This window comes from Eschscholzia californica, unplaced genomic scaffold (genome assembly GCF_041429995.1).
Source record: "Eschscholzia californica isolate CP2 unplaced genomic scaffold, dmEscCali1.0.p SCAF_1, whole genome shotgun sequence".
In the NCBI taxonomy this organism is placed as follows: Eukaryota; Viridiplantae; Streptophyta; class Magnoliopsida; order Ranunculales; family Papaveraceae; genus Eschscholzia; species Eschscholzia californica.
Genome location: NW_028238198.1, coordinates 15,829,840 through 15,842,653, shown reverse-complemented (window position 1 = coordinate 15,842,653; position 12,814 = coordinate 15,829,840). Strand labels below are relative to the sequence as shown.

At 35.7% G+C, this 12,814-nt stretch overlaps 3 protein-coding genes and 1 non-coding gene across 5 annotated transcripts; 1 reads left to right on the top strand and 3 right to left on the bottom strand.

Annotated features, from left to right (window-relative positions):
* Window positions 1-489: 489 nt before the first annotated feature.
* On the bottom strand, window positions 490-563 carry TRNAE-UUC (transfer RNA glutamic acid (anticodon UUC)). The gene has a single exon. It is a non-coding gene; the product is annotated as a tRNA-Glu (tRNA).
* A 526-nt stretch (window positions 564-1,089) lies between these two features.
* Window positions 1,090-6,733, bottom strand: LOC147564508 (F-box protein SKIP19-like). 2 transcript variants are annotated; one of them, XM_086647374.1, is made up of 3 exons: window positions 6,362-6,733; window positions 4,636-5,059; window positions 1,090-1,889 (listed from the first exon to the last, which is right to left on the bottom strand). In XM_086647374.1, exons 2-3 carry the CDS (start codon window positions 5,010-5,012, stop codon window positions 1,283-1,285), a joined length of 984 nt encoding a protein of 327 aa, XP_086503500.1. In that variant the 5' UTR covers window positions 5,013-5,059; window positions 6,362-6,733; the 3' UTR covers window positions 1,090-1,282. The 2 variants fall into 2 exon arrangements, with proteins under 2 accessions (XP_086503500.1, XP_086503508.1); XM_086647382.1 differs by lacking the exon at window positions 6,362-6,733 and adding an exon at window positions 5,351-5,722.
* Window positions 6,734-7,935: 1,202 nt separating this feature from the next.
* On the top strand, window positions 7,936-10,326 carry LOC147564507 (F-box protein SKIP19-like). Its single transcript, XM_086647394.1, has 3 exons — window positions 7,936-8,142; window positions 8,266-8,632; window positions 9,409-10,326. The coding sequence occupies exons 1-3, from the start codon at window positions 8,100-8,102 to the stop codon at window positions 9,926-9,928; spliced, it is 930 nt and encodes a 309-aa protein (XP_086503520.1). The 5' UTR covers window positions 7,936-8,099; the 3' UTR covers window positions 9,929-10,326.
* A 41-nt stretch (window positions 10,327-10,367) lies between these two features.
* LOC147564506 (BAG family molecular chaperone regulator 3-like) lies at window positions 10,368-12,814 on the bottom strand. The gene is made up of 4 exons (XM_086647404.1): window positions 12,321-12,814; window positions 11,677-11,933; window positions 11,062-11,211; window positions 10,368-10,662 (listed from the first exon to the last, which is right to left on the bottom strand). The coding sequence occupies exons 1-4, from the start codon at window positions 12,559-12,561 to the stop codon at window positions 10,522-10,524; spliced, it is 789 nt and encodes a 262-aa protein (XP_086503530.1). The 5' UTR covers window positions 12,562-12,814; the 3' UTR covers window positions 10,368-10,521.

Here is a 12,814-nt window from a genome sequence, read left to right as displayed (position 1 = left end):
TAACACAATTTTGGCTTAGTCCTCTAGTACCATAATTGAAACTCTAGGTAAGTTCTTGAGTCAGTCAACAGTTGGTAGCCCAAGTGGTTCCAAGGTGTTGACATAAACTCCAGAAATCCCTGGAGGTCCCAGGTTCGAATCCCAGAGAAGGTGGAATCTTTGGTTATTTGAATTGGGGTTCTTAGGGTGTAAATAATGTTGTTGGGCTTTAGGCCATGTCTTGTGGGACTATAGGCCCGGTTCTGTTAGTGTTTGAGTGGGTGGTTATCGAGCTTATCACATCTATGATGTATCAAGTGCCAAAAGTAACGACATACGTAGATCGTAGTCGACTTCCAAAAAAAAAAGTTCTTGAGTTGATCACAAGAAGGTAACACAAAACCAATATCACCCACCACCTCTAACATCACCTCTAATATTACTCCACATTGAAGGATTTGGGTTGGAAACAAAAGGAATAAGAAAACAAAGGAGGAAAAAGATTGGATATTCCATTGCCGGGATTTGAACCCGGGTCGCCTGGGTGAAAGCCAGGTATCCTAACCGGGCTGGACTACAATGGAATTGTGAACAAACATTGGGAACACCCAAAATATAAAACCTAGCTGAGATTTTTTTTTTCGGTTTAGGTTCCTTTAGACAGAATTCATCTACCATGACAAAAAATCATCTCGAAATTCATCAGGTAGAAGGGAAATAGAGTTCGGTTTTTGACAGCAATTATTTGTTCTTGGATGGGCATGCTGCTTCGAAGCTTCCATTTGGATCCGGTTAAAAGTCACTATATCCCGTAGTACGTGAGAACATTACTTGATCTTATCAAAAGTTTAATTAATTTTGTCCTAGTTATGTGGAAGAACATATGACTTTGTGGAAATCATCAGAAAACTATATGGTTCGGTAATTTAATATAATGTTGAGATACGTGATACATGAGACAGATCAAGAAGACAAATATCCGACGATCAAGACTAATCCAAGATATTTCCAATCCTCGAGTAATTCTAGTCCTGAATTCATCTCCCGCTGCAAACGGGACTCGTCTAAATGTTTCAAATAAGCTAAAAGTTATCATCATTTGCTAGCATGGAACAGAACACTGTCAATACTACATTAAAATGAGCTCAAACATCACTAAAATTCAAATGCAAAGAAACATTAATCGGCAAACAGAAAAGCTGACCGAGAGAAAGGGAACGATGCAACTTACAGAAAACAGTTCAGACACAATTTACTTTGGACTAGAAAAGTTGGGGTCCTATCAATCCTTGTCATCAGATAATCATCCAAAGAATTCATAACCATCAAAGTCATAATCAGAGAAGTAGCTGCCTTCGGAGAATTCATAATAGCCATCATCCGATAGAAAGTCAATTTCAGAAAATCCAGATGGGTAATCTTCATCAAATGATCCATCACCATCAATAACAGCATCAAATTCGTAGTCATCAGTGGGGTCATTTGGCAATCTTAATTTTACAAGTTTCTCTCTACATCTCTTCAGCATATCCCCTTTTAGATCGATATTGAAGCATTGCCGAAGATCAAGAGATTCCAAATGAGGACAGCCATTTAGAATGGCATTCAGGCCATCATTTGTGAGTTTATTCCCGAAAAGGTGGAGGTGGCGTAGTTCTGGCATGTTGTTTGCTATGGTTAAAGCCTCCTCATCACATTCTATGAGTGGACGCCTGAAGCCTCGACAGTTCAGTCGAAACGATTTCAGCTGGGGACAGGCTTGACCAACAGCTTTGAGCATGTCTTCTGAGAATGAACAATGACATATTTCAAGCGTCTCCAATGCGGGGAATGTCTGAGCCAAGTTGATCAATTCTTGATCGCTAACATGATAGCAGGACACGAGCCGAAGACATTTCAAGGGACAAGGTCTGAAATAAAGAACATAATACTAATAAGTTAGAACGAGATTGTACTGACGGAAGGAAAAAAATATTTTAGATGATTAAAGATAAATTTGTAGTTATCTAAAACAGAGTAAAAGACAGCACAGAGAGGTGATAAATCCACTAAATGAAGTTCTTCACTTCATCTTCAACGCTCTAATCTGAATGAACCTTTTTGTGTCCAACAGAAGAAATCATATGTCCTAATGTATAAGATGGGTGTCCCAAAAGACACTACTAGTCTGGGTTTATGCCTTCTGATACAAACACCAGACTTAACCAAAACCACCCATGCAAGATATACACAAAAATCATAATTTAATTTGTGCACTAATTCACAAAAGATGCATTGAAATTTTGAAAACAACAGAGGCTAGAATTTAAAAGCTTAACTACTAGAAAGTATTGAGGTTCAGATGGGGACATTTTCACAACTGCGTCAGATTATCCATTTTTTGCTTTCCAACCACCCACTAAATTTACATTTTTATAAAAAGAAATATATGATATCAGGGGAGTTATTTCCATTGTACACACAGTTACAAGGTTATACAATGTCCTAGATGCATAAGGTATACAATAGTACAAATAAGATATCGAGGACCCAACTCAAGCAACAAATAGTTCAGAGTAGCTAATGAAAGTAAAAAATTTCAATGAGGAATATATGTGAAATATGCCAGAATGTTCTTCCCTCTACTTAAAGGCTGCTACTAATGAGTGATTATGTATAATAAAGTAGAGTGCACCGAAAGGAGCTCTTACAGTTGATATCACGAACTGTTGAACTGCAAGCATCACTTGGAGATCAACTAGTTCAAAAGACCAATTTGTTGGAATCATCCGCGACCATATCATTCTTTTCCATTTCGAAGTTAGATTTAAATACTTAATCGTCTAGACTTATTTGTAACTTGTAAGTAATGAATATGTGGTAATTGTATTCAACACAAACTAATAAGATGTAAAACTACCATGAGGAAGATGTTTTGGTTTTGGTCCCCACCTAATTTTAACAATCATAAACGAAATGTTTCATGGAAGCACTAAAACAGCAACATGCAGACAAGGGCCAATGAGAATCTTTCACAAGTCTATCTCAAGTTCTGGAACATGGTAAGACACATTACACACCAAAGTTGTCAAGAAAGAAAAAAAAATAGATGGGCAGAAGAGTCCAAAACTAGAGGGGCTAGGAGGGACCCAGATTATATAAATGTATATGGAGTGGTTTTATTACATTTAATGACTAGCATTTAACACACATTATCCTCATAATATTAATCAAAAAATTCACTGATAAATGACATATAAGTATAAGATACAATATAATTATTTAAATAATCAAATACCAAAGCTTTGGATACTCAAAAATGCACTAAACCAGAAAAGCGGAGCTGCCCAAAATATAAGAAGAGTCATCGAGGAGCCACCTAACCTTGTCGCCTTTGACAAGTAGACATGCAGTAGCAGATTAATGATAATATAGACATACATATAAAACACGGAAAGTATGTAGAAGGGACACGTTTCTGACTGATCTTCCCCAACGTGGAGAGAGTGGTGGCAATCTAAAAAGAATTATGTTATTAACTTCAAACATAGATTACTACGTAATCATTTCAATAATAGCTTAAAATGGTCTTTTTATGAGTTTATTCTCGTTCAGAATTGCGTGAAAAAGGTAAGATCCTGTTTCCTTTTACACGTGATAATCTTCGAATGTGTTAATGACTTTTTAGAAGAGTAAACTGCACCATGATGCCTCTTTTTAGTTCTTAAAATTAATAATTTCAGCTTTCCTACTCGTTTAGGAATTTATTAAGAATGATTTCAAGGCTTAAGACGATTTGCTTTGTTAAAACGAACTGCAGCTTTGTAGACACAAGGCGTTAGCCTCATTTAAAGCTCAAAACCTATTTAACAGGTCCACACCTTACAAACTTTTAGTTCAATTACTTTCACTTACTATATTGGTGTTTAAACTTTAAACATGATCAAAAGAACCAATAACTACTGAACTACATAAAAAAAAAAAAATAACAGTTCACTAAGGCAATAATTGAGGCACTAACATATTTGTATAAATGAAGCCTAACCAATGTCAAACTATAAAATTTATAAATGGAAAAGAAAAAGTCAAGCTTTTGACCTAAGGATGTTATGTAAAAAGAACACTGTGTCAGACAAAGGAAATATTGTTGTTCTTTACTAATGGAAATACGTTGAACTATGCACAACAACGTTATGTTAAGTTCATCATAAAGAAATTCCATAGCTTCTAAAATAAATGAAAACAGAAGTGATATATAATATTATGGTTGTATGAAAACAAATATTTCACCATTGTGCGCAATAAATGTTTCAATCCAAAGTAGCAGTATTAGGAGTAAAGGAATAAGGATGCTGATGAACTTAGAAAGACTGAAGTGGATTACACTAAAGAATGAAGGCGAAAACAACAGAGAAATGCGCGTGAATCACCAATAGAAATTTATCTAGTTGCACCGCCGATTTTTGTTGAAGTCGTATTTTTCAGTAAGAAGTATGGAACAATCAATTAATTACTATGGCTTCAAATGATCAAATGGGTTTACCTGGTTCAAAATATGCCAGAAGTTTAACTAGGGGAGTCTAGAATATAAACTTTAACAAGATAAACCCATTTGATTATCTTGGATTTAAAACCATATAAGACTACAAGAAAGAAATGAGAGGAAAAGTGACTTACATATTAGTGACGTACTGAATAAGCACATCGGTAGCAAAATGTTCTACAGATAATTCAACTAATTGCCCACAGCTCCTATCTACGGCTTCCATTGCTAATTTTTCCACATTATCTTCATTTTCCTCGAAGATATCCCATCGATTCCTCATGTCAATTGAACGAAAAAGATGAGGCTCTTTGGAGAGCTTTAGCCATGAAGAACAGACAGATTGAGCTCTCAATATTATATCAATTGGTCCAAGTTTTATAAATATCAAAGACATAACATCAGGAGGCAATTCAAGCCAGTTCCTCACATCTTCTGATGACCCTGGTTCTTCTCGTAAACCTAGTTTTTCAGATGAACCTTGTTCTACCGATGAATTTTGAGTCTCCATGATAACTCAACTAATACGTTAATGTATTCAAGCGATTGCTACCATAACTGTTTCACGATGAATTCAGAATGAAAACGAAAAAAAAAAAAGTCAGGATAATTAACAAAGGTTCTAGGGTTTCATGTGGTGCAAAGAACAAAATTTCTATTACAAGAGTAATTTCACAAAACAATAAGCAATTTCAAGGGTTTAACCAGATTAGGGTTCACTAAAAAAGAAATGTAAATTCGAGATTACTCAAAAGCGAGTGAGAGATAAAAAGAAACAAACTATACGTATTACGGTAGTAGCATGAAATAGGTATCTAGGGTTTCAAGATATATAAATTTCGTCCTTACCGAGCTATATGATGTTGGGGAAGAATTGTTGGCTCTGGTAGAGTTGCTGATTCTAATACTGGAAATGAAAAAAACCTCACCGTTCGTCGTCTAATCCACGAGGAGAATGGAAATGAGTTGTCATTTTTGGAGAGTCGACAAGTGTGGGCACATTTAAAAGGGTTTCTTTGACAAGAGAGACTCAAAAGTTTATAGGCATCTCCTCGTGAGGGTTATATCCAAATTAACTATGATGTATCTTTTGCATAGAATACTCTTCACTCCTCGATGGCTTTTGTTGTTCATAATGGTGCACCAAATTAACTCGGACGCAACACTCTACCCACTCTAGGCTCCAGATGGGTGGAAAAAAATGTTTTAAATTCGTCCAACTAGAATGATTTTCGGTGAATGTTAGTAACTTTTTGAATAGCAAGAAAAACTCAGTTCACTAGATGAAAAAAAAATGTTTTGTGTAATATCAAGCAAACTACCACATCTTTTTTTAAAGTTTCTTTTTTGTATGTAAATGGAAAATTTAATAGCAAAACTCATAAGCTTGCAACTAGTTTTAGGAACATTTAACAAAAAAACTAGTTTTAGGAAAAATGGCATTAGCATCCCTTTTGGACCTCCTTTTAGCCCCTCTCCCAATCATAACATCAATGGAACTCACTGTTATATCAATAAATGGTACATTTTGTTTAAAGAAAGTTTATGGTGACATGAATTCGTGTGAAACTCCACAGCACCATTGTATATTAATAGTTCATTTTCTTCGCTTCACCACCAGGTCCACCACTAGTACTTTCTCCATCTCTTTTTGTATCTCTTTCCCAGTTTTTAAGTGGAACCCTAAAGAGAGTAGCGCCTGAAGCGCTTGACTATTGATGGTTCTGAAACCCTTGACGTCGAGGATCTCACACCTTCTTCAAAGATTTTAGAACCTTCGGACGTCAAGGGTTTCACGTATTACGGTAGTAGCATGAAATAGGTATCTAGGGTTTCAAGATATATAAATTTCGTCCTTACCGGGCTATATGATGTTGGGGAAGAATTGTTGGCTCTGGTAGAGTTGCTGATTCTAATACTGGAAATGAAAAAAACCTCACCGTTCGTCGTCTAATCCACGAGGAGAATGGAAATGAGTTGTCATTTTTGGAGAGTCGACAAGTGTGGGCACATTTAAAAGGGTTTCTTTGAGAAGAGAGACTCAAAAGTTTATAGGCATCTCCTCGTGAGGGTTATATCCAAATTAACTATGATGTATCTTTTGCATAGAATACTCTTCACTCCTCGATGGCTTTTGTTGTTCATAATGATGCACCAAATTAACTCGGACGCAACACTCTACCCACTCTAGGCTCTAGATGGGTGGAAAAAAAATGTTTTAAATTCGTCCAGATAGAATGATTTTCGCTGAATGTTAGTAACTTTTTGAATAGCAAGAAAAACTCAGTTCACTGGATGAAAAAAAATGTTTTGTGTAATATCAAGTAAACTACCACATCTTTTTTTAAAGTTTCTTTTTTTTTTTGTACGTAAATGGAAAATTTAATAGCAAAACTCATAAGCTTGCAACTAGTTTTAGGAACATTTAACAAAAAAACTAGTTTTAGGAAAAATGGCATTAGCATCCCTTTTGGACCTCCTTTTAGCCCCTCTCCCAATCATAACATCAATGGAACTCACTGTTATATCAATAAATGGTACATTTTGTTTTAAAAAAGTTTATGGTGACATGAATTCGTGTGAAACTCCACAACACCATTGTATATTAATAGTTCATTTTCTTCGCTTCACCACCAGGTCCACCACTAGTACTTTCTCCATCTCTGTTTGTATCTCTTTCTCAGTTTTTAAGTGGAACCCTAAAGAGAGTAGCGCCTGAAGCGCTTGACTATTGATGGTTCTGAAACCCTTGACGTCGAGGATCTCACACCTTCTTCAAAGATTTTAGAACCTTCGGACGTCAAGGGTTTCACAGTTTGAGGAGAAACATCCCTAACGAATAATTTTAATTTGTTTTTAAGTCCTTAAGGTTGTGAGTCTCTAACTTGTTTTTAATTGCATATTTCTAATTGAATTTTGAATTTTCTTATACCTTAGAATTTACAGAAGAAAAAGAATTTAGGTTGATAAAAGAAGGATGGAAAGGGGGGAGTCTATGTAAACTGTTTTAGAAAAACCAGACACTAGGGTGTGTTCCCAATATTACGTTTGAAGTAAAAAATTTTGGTGAAGTTGGGCCTTACCTTGAGTCTAATATTAACACAAAATTCACATAATGTGGAAGATTTTATAATTTTTAGGAACAAATTATCTTTTTTCCATGACACCATATTTTTGGATTCGTCAAACAAACCATTTTCCATGACAATCTCATCATACAACATTATATAAACTACGTTATTTACTGTTTTATTTTATTCAATTTAATTTTTGTTACGTAAAGAAAATAGACTTATTACTTATCTTTTTTACACTATTAAGTTTGTCCTTGGGATATTTGTTTATTTTGGGTCTATTGCCCAACCGCCCCATGAAGTGGGGTCAATCTCAAAATATTCCCACACAATTTGTTTGTTTTTAACAGTCTTCAGTCCAAGCTTCTTGCTTTGACTTCCTTACCTGAAAACCTAAAATATTCTTCAGGCGAAGTTTGGAGGAGAGTTTCAGTTCTTCATGAGAAGGTGAGGAAGAAGAGATTATGAGGTTTTCGCAAAATTGACGAGAAATCTCATCTTCAAAGAACAAAATTAACGCAGAAATGGAGAATATCTCCCAATCCCCATTACATCTCGAACTCGAAGGTTAGTAAGATAAACTCATTGGATCACTAGAAATTTAGGATTTTTTTCAAACCCTAGAAGTTATATTTATAGGAAATGATTGATTTTTGATTTGAGGAACACCCATGATTGATTTTCTCTCAGAAAAGTTAGATTCCTCCTCCGAACAAGCAAAAATGAAGAGAAAAAGAAATAGTTTTTCAAGAAGAGGAATGGGGAAGAGAAACTGGGTAGAATTGCCTAAGGATATAATTTCTCTTATATTTCGAAAGATTGGGGCGATTGAGATTTTATTACGAGCTCAATTTGTATGTTGTCAATGGAGAAAGCTATCAAGAGAGCCTCATATCTGGCATTCAATTGATATGAGAAATAAGTTGAACTTATTCATGGATGGCTATGATTTGGAAAAATGGGCAAGAGAAGCTATTGATAGGAGTTGTGGTCAATTGGTTGAGTTTTCTGCTGGAAATTTTGTTACTGATGACCTTTTAAAGTATATAACTGACAAGTAAGATACTCATAACCTATCGATTTTCGATCCTTTTTAGATGGTTATCTTTATTTTTTGCATCTCTTCTTGGATAAAATAGGATATTGTTAAGATTGTGGTCATTCAACTCAAAACCAATTGGCAGTGAGTGGAGAGGACCTAGACATTATATTCTCGGTTGTCGGAGTGCCCATTCCTAACGTGGGACTATTCTTTAGTTAGTGTATTTGATTAACTTATGTTTGCTATGAGCCTATGATCTATAGAAAGTTCATCAAATTGCGTAAGAAATGAGTCACTCACTCTTGATTTTTTTTTGCAATTGGTTTCGACAAATTTCAAGGTGAAATCGGAAGTATGAGCATACCATTCTCGCAGTAGTAAACCCTTGCGAGTTGGGAAAAACGTAGACTTTTGTATGCCATTCAAATATGCGGTAGTTTTTTAATCGTCATACTACTTTTGGGGGTGAACGTCGAGATTCTTGAAGATTATCTTCAATGTCTCCTCCAACATGTTGAAAAAAATCTTACCAAAACTTGTGATTATGTCAAAAAAATGGTTGAAATATTGAACTTCCACTTTGTCGTTAACTTTTAGTCCAAAATTCATTTGTTGAGAACACTTAATATCATCTAAACGTATGTGGAGTTTCAGACAATTGAGGTGAGTACTCTTTACAGCCACATGGAGATGACCAAAAGAGTCATTTTCTTTGAGACATGAAATAACGCCTATCTTGTAAGCTATAGTTTTATGACATTGTTTAACTTCATTTCCTCTTCCTCTTGCAGATCTAGTCGTCTGAGATGTCTTCGACTTGTATCTTGCCTTTATGTTACAGATACTGGGTTGATTGAAATGTCTAAGAATCTCCCCCTACTAGAGGAACTTGAACTATCTCCATGCTCGCGCACGGAAGTCATTGAAGCCATTGGTAATGCGTGCCCCAAGTTGAAATTTCTCTGGCTAAACAACCGACGTTTCAGGTCTGGAAGCTTACCAAACGATGAAAAAGCTCTAGCCGTTGCCAGAAGCATGTCTCAACTGCGGTACCTCAATCTTTTTGGGGATGTGCTTACAGATACTGGCTTACAGGCCATTCTCGATGGCTGTTCACATCTCGAATCTCTTGACTTGCGTCAATGCTTCAATCTCAATCTGGAAAAGGATTTGCTAAAGAGATGTGTGGATAATGTTAGAAAACTAAGGTTTCCAAAGGACTCCACTGATGACTATAGGTTTCTTTTTGAATCAGATGATCAATCATTTGACAATGATTATTACCAATTTTTTTGCTGGAATCACTTCTAATCTTATATGTACTAAGGGTATTCAGGCAGATTTTGAATAATTATTCGGTTCATTAATTGATGGTCCTGCCATTTCACACTCAAATTTGGTCGCATCCATAACAAAATGTGGTCAAAATGCTAGATCAAGATGATGCTTGAAGTTCTGAAGGAGGTTTCGACATCATATCTATTTTGATCTTATTATCTGTAAGTTGCCCTTCTATATATTTTATAGGATATTTGTTGTTGTTGTTGTTGTTATTGTTGTTGGTTTCTTCTCACGTTATTGCCGTGTTAGTTTGATGAAGTTCCCATTTTCATGTTTACTTTGCATTTGAACTAGTTTTTTGATTAATCACATATCTACCTGTGATTGGTTTCATGATTAATGATTATAAAGTTTTGATGGGAACTCTATAATTCGATCTTGTTTATGTATTAGTATAATTATTTTAATGTTTAGATAGTAAAAATCCAAATTGATAAATGATGATATATATAGTTCTACAATTAGGTAGCTAACTCGAACATATTGTTTAGGGTTCATAATTAACATATATCCTTAAATAAGAATTAAGACCATGAGAGTATGAAAAGGAAGAGATCTGTGCATCAATCAAAGAATTCCCAATGTGATTTAGTTTGAGGTTCAAAAGTCTCCCACTTTGATGTTGTGACTGTGGGTGGTTTTTCTCTTGCATTTAAGATCTTGAGTTCATCTAGGGTTTCGACGCACTTTTGCACTCTCTTTCCCTGCATATATTATCAATCACAATAAGAAATTAGCCTCATCAATCTAACAAGGCCATGTAAATGAAATGCGTATATAACTGAAATGCATTCCAAAATGGTGTTTGGTTTGCGAGAATACATTAAGGCTTGCATCCTAGTATGTTCCTCCAAGAAGGGGAAACTCAAACCCTAGGGGTGCACGGGTATATGCGATTCCTTTTCCTATAATTATATACTAAATAAACTACGAACAAAATCATCTCCACTAATCTTGTTTCTAATCAAGCCAAACAGTAAGTTAAGGTATTAGATTATGAGAAATAACATTAAGAGATTGCTAATCATGCTAATCCTTATTATTGAGACTGATTACCATTTTCTGCAACTGAAAGGACAAAAATTGAAAAGAGAGGGCAGTACCTGCAAACTTTTCTGTGAAGATGTATCTGCCCCTTCAGTAGAAATGCTATCCAGCTTAATGGCTTGTCTCATTAGCATCTCTATGAGAGTGGTTATTTGTACTTCTGCAACTCTGTTACCATTACCGATGGACTTTTCAATGGCTGAAACCTTCAAAGATGAATAGAATCACAAGAACCATTAGTTATTTCTTAAATTAATATACCATAATCAAGACAAATGCTTTTGGAGTCTTATACAGAGTTGGACTCCGAAGCTGAAATCACATATTTCTTGCGAGAATAATCCTAGACGAGGCTACAAGCCTACAGCTCAAAGCTTACTCTAGGTCTACACGAAATCAACAGTGTCCATTTTCAATTCAACTCTCTTTCTCTCTCTTGATGGATTTTTTCACTCTCGATTGCCAGTTGATGTCTATTTAGGTCTGGGGTATGTCTACTATTGTAGCCTCTTATCATTTTTCTTGTGGGAAAGATATGTACACCTGGAAGATGTCCTGGAGGAAGAATATAAGCAAATGTGACACAGAACGACGATAATCTCCCATTGGGTGTACAAACGTGACAGACAATACGCTCGCTTAAGGACTAACCCGAGAACAGGTTTACTCACCTCGGACACTAACTTGTCCACCTCCAAGGAGATATCAGAAATTGCTCTTTGAGCTGTCTGAATCTTTGCATTTTTACGCATCTCGATGAATCTCTTCTCCTTGCTCGATGGGTCTTCCATTAGAATGATCTTGGATTTGTCCTTAACACCTGAAACGTCTAAATACTCTCCATTCTCTCTTTGTTTTCCTCTAAACATAAGTAATTGTTCTCCTGGTTGTAACCCTGTCTCTGCTGCAATTAGTTTCTTTAATTCCCCTGCAAAAACAGAGAAGTATACATCAACTTGATCATAACATCTCCAACGTAAAACTCGTCGCCTTCTAAATGTGGCACTGATGGATAGAAAGATGTCTTCCTAGGACTCACTTTTAGTCAGACAGTGGAAGAAAAAAGAGAAGCAATGCTAGAAGACGCTATAAGTCAAAACCTACTCCAGATCTACACAGAATCAACAGTCTCCACTTTCGAGTTAACTCTCTCTTGTTTTCTCTTCCTTGATAGATTTTTTCACTCTAGATAGACGATAGATTCCTATTTAGGTCTCGGGTAGGTTTTTACTTTATTGCTATGGTAACTGAATTCCAAAACCTTGAACTACAAAATGTGAATAGAAGAAGTAGAGTTTGGATGATGATGTTTTACCAAAAGGAGACTGAGAATTAATGTAGATCTCATAACGTAGAGAACCATAAGCAATCCGGATTCTTGAATTTGGAATAGAAGGAAGATTAGAATTAGTAGTAGTAGTAATACTGGTATTGGTGCATCTCTTCTGAACCAGCATTCCTCCTGGTCTCATTTCCCATTCTATTTCTCCTTCATCCCCATCCTTCATTCTATTTCCATTCCCACCAACTCCTGACTTCCACTTGTTCTTCATCATTTCCTCTCTTTCTCTCTCTTGAATTTTACTTTCTTTCTGTATATTTCACTCCTCTAGAGCTCTATAATTAGTTCCTTCCCGCATAAAAGAGCAGCACTTCAACATTTTCTTCTTGCCGACACTTTCTCTCTCTTAAACTGGTTTTAACTTATTCCCAGCCAATGAAATGGAGTACTATTATTTTTTATATGGCTCTAGGGGGTTTGAACTTCAAGGCCAACCAGAATTCATCTTTCATACAAACAGCAGTAAC

What these genes read in the sequence shown, in the direction of transcription:
- LOC147564508 (XM_086647374.1), bottom strand. Translation starts at nt 5,012, where the DNA reads ATGGAGACTCAAAATTCATCGGTAGAACAAGGTTCATCTGAAAAACTA. An exon ending in ATTCAGTACGTCACTAATAT is followed by an intron (nt 1,890 to 4,635) that starts GTAAGTCACTTT and finishes TCTTTATTTCAG; the next exon opens with ACCTTGTCCCTTGAAATGTC.
- LOC147564507 (XM_086647394.1), top strand. Translation starts at nt 8,100, where the DNA reads ATGGAGAATATCTCCCAATCCCCATTACATCTCGAACTCGAAG. An exon ending in ATTACATCTCGAACTCGAAG is followed by an intron (nt 8,143 to 8,265) that starts GTTAGTAAGATA and finishes ATTTTCTCTCAG; the next exon opens with AAAAGTTAGATTCCTCCTCC. An exon ending in TTAAAGTATATAACTGACAA is followed by an intron (nt 8,633 to 9,408) that starts GTAAGATACTCA and finishes TTCCTCTTGCAG; the next exon opens with ATCTAGTCGTCTGAGATGTC.
- LOC147564506 (XM_086647404.1), bottom strand. Translation starts at nt 12,561, where the DNA reads ATGATGAAGAACAAGTGGAAGTCAGGAGTTGGTGGGAATGGAAATAGA. An exon ending in TAATTCTCAGTCTCCTTTTG is followed by an intron (nt 11,934 to 12,320) that starts GTAAAACATCAT and finishes CTGTTTTTGCAG; the next exon opens with GGGAATTAAAGAAACTAATT. An exon ending in CTTCACAGAAAAGTTTGCAG is followed by an intron (nt 10,663 to 11,061) that starts GTACTGCCCTCT and finishes TAATATATGCAG; the next exon opens with GGAAAGAGAGTGCAAAAGTG.